This window comes from Bison bison, unplaced genomic scaffold (genome assembly GCF_000754665.1).
Source record: "Bison bison bison isolate TAMUID 2011002044 unplaced genomic scaffold, Bison_UMD1.0 scf7180017853454, whole genome shotgun sequence".
Taxonomy (NCBI): Eukaryota; Metazoa; Chordata; class Mammalia; order Artiodactyla; family Bovidae; genus Bison; species Bison bison.
The window spans coordinates 39,297-41,834 of NW_011484027.1; the positions used below are offsets into that span (position 1 = coordinate 39,297).

Sequence of the window (2,538 nt, forward strand, 5' to 3'; positions counted from 1 at the left end):
GCTTCCCATTTACAGCAGCAAGAAGGCCGGGACCGCGCCCAAGGGCAAAGTCGGCGGGCGCTGGAAGTAGAGCGGCCAAGGAGGTTCCCAGAGGCAGAGGCCCTCAGCCCGGGGGTCCACGCAGCGGCGCCCGGCCCCCAGGGGCTCCCCGCGTCCCTGTCCTCACTGCGTCCATGCTCTGGGGCCTGTGAATAAAGCGAGCAGGCTCCCCTCCACTGCGTGTGCGCTGGCTCATCAGTGGGGCCTGCGGGTGGGCAGGGCGTCATGGGGGCTGCTCTGCAGCTTGGGGACCCAAGGGATCCAGGTGCTGACCTAGGGGTTGGCCCAGGAGACCCCCGGCGGTGGTCTTCTACACCCCAGAGAGCCCCAGGTGCCCACGGGCTCTGCCAGCAGCTTCCGCTTGTGTCAGCAGACCATCGCCCTGTCCCCACCCCGCGTGCGAGCCCACTCTGCTGGCCCCCAGCCCCCCCGGGTCTGCTCTGAAGCCAGTGTGGGGCAACAGAGCTTGGCTTTTGCAGAGCATCCAGAAGGCAGGCCTGGGGCACAAACGTCCCCCAGAAACAGGGCAGAAGGGAGCCTGGAGCAGGGGATGTGCACACGGCCCCAGGGAGGGGGGAGAGCACATCTCAGGGAGAAGTCGTGGCAACACAGACCGTTCTTTCTATATTATACGAGAACAGAGTGCTCCCTGTGTAATAAGTCTGAAAGGCCTGACCAAGTAGAATTACGGAAAATATAAATCACAAAAATTGGATCAAGACACAGAGCCTTGCTCAGCCAAGTATTCACGGAGGAAGCTGCCGAGCCCGGATGGCCCCCTGGGAGGGCTCTGCGGAGTGGAGGGAAGTGGGGAGCATCCCGGCTCAGGCTGCTGCGGGGCGCCAGGCCCCCGACAATGAGCTCGCCCACCCGGATGGTACGTGCCCATACACAGCGTGCACCCCAACACACACACACACGTCCACAGACCCTTGGGCACCCCACCCCCGCACGACAGGGCTACGTGCAGTCGATGTGAATACTCTGCGCCCGGCCACTGCGCCCTCCTGCAGCGGGGGACTCGAGGGTGAGCAGCACCTCCATGTAACAAACAGCGAGGTCCCCCGAGCCCAGCACTGTCCCTCCACGTCGCACAGGAACGACGGGACGAGAGCTGCCCTGGGGGGAGGCGGTCAGCACACGGGGGCGGGGGGTTCAGCTCACGGAATCGCGTAGGTTCAGAACAACGTGAGCTGAGTCACAGATGGTGGGAACGCTGGGGAGGAAGAAGTCGGGGATGGGAGCAGGAGAGTTTCAAGCACATCTAGGGGTCAGGGAGTCAGGAAGATGGAAGGCGTGGGGGTGGGTGTGAGAGCTCCGAACAGAAGAATTAGGCCCGACTGAAGGACGCCGACCGGCCACCGTCCCTCTGAAGGAGAGTGTGCGTGGGAAACATGGCAGGAGCAGGCTATAGACAGGGCTTTGCAGCAGCTTCAGGCTCTAACGGATGTCTCAGCGAACAGTCAGCCCTCTGCAGCCAGTCAGAACCGATGGCTGGCAGCTTATGAGCGTAGGTTTAGAAATGCAAAAATGCACTCTGAATAGTTGATGGATCCCAGAGGAGATGGGGAAGACACTTAGGAAGCACCTTAGAGCACCGTCACAGAACAGATCCTGCCGACTCGGGACCTACAGTGAGAGGTCGGGCCCGACATCTTCTGTTAGAAAAGGGAGGGGAAGAGCCATGTTTGCAGTGGGTTAAATGGCTTCCCGGTGGCCCAAGTGGTAAAGAACATGTTCACAATGCGGGAGATCTGGGTTTGATCCCTGGGCTGGGAAGATCCCCTAGAGAAGGGACTGGCAGCCCACTCCAGTGCTCTTGCCTGGAGAATCCCATGGACAGAGGAGCCTGTCCACGGGGTTGCAACGAGTCAGACACGGCTGAGCGACTAACCCTGAAACGTCACAGCCAAGAAGTTAGCAACCGAACAAAACACAAAACCCGAGGAGGAGAGAAGCATGGATGCGAGTAAGGAAGACAGAAGAAGGCAGTAAAATAGACAAGGTCACCAGGGAACGTCAGCAAAGTGAAAACCTGGCTCTTCTGAAGGAGGCTGATAAAATGTCTGGTGTGAAAACCGAGACGATCAGGCAGGAAAGGGAGAAGGCACAGACCACGCTGAAACGAAGAGGGAGCATGCGGCAGACGTGGCAGAGCAGTCTATGATGCCTTTTCTGTGATACAATATTTGAAAATGAGATACAATGGTCAGTTTCCAGGGGAGACGAACTTATTTCATTGAGGCTTGAAACTTGAATAGGCTGATTTCACGTTAAAAATGTTGAGCCAGTGATGAAATCCCTCCCCACCAAAAGCTTTAGAAAACTACACCATGACCAAGGGGGAATCCCCTTGAATGCAAACATAATTTTATACTAGAAAACTGAGCAATGTGACAATTTATGACACACAGACATAAACCACTCAAAGGCTGGGAAGAAAACTGGGTGCTCTGGGGCACGGTCCACGGCTCCTTAGTCAACCTAGAAGGCAACTTC

The 2,538-nt window shown here is 57.7% G+C and overlaps 1 protein-coding gene across 1 annotated transcript in view; it reads left to right on the forward strand.

The window, feature by feature from the left end:
- LOC104999184 (troponin T, fast skeletal muscle-like) overlaps nucleotides 1–215 on the forward strand; it is a 16,338-nt gene extending 16,123 nt beyond the window's left edge. The window contains exon 16 of the mRNA XM_010854696.1: nucleotides 16–215. Coding sequence (XP_010852998.1) covers nucleotides 16–70 — 55 coding nt within the window. The 3' untranslated portion in view covers nucleotides 71–215. The remainder of the gene's footprint in view (nucleotides 1–15) is intronic.
- Nucleotides 216–2,538: the final 2,323 nt, after the last annotated feature.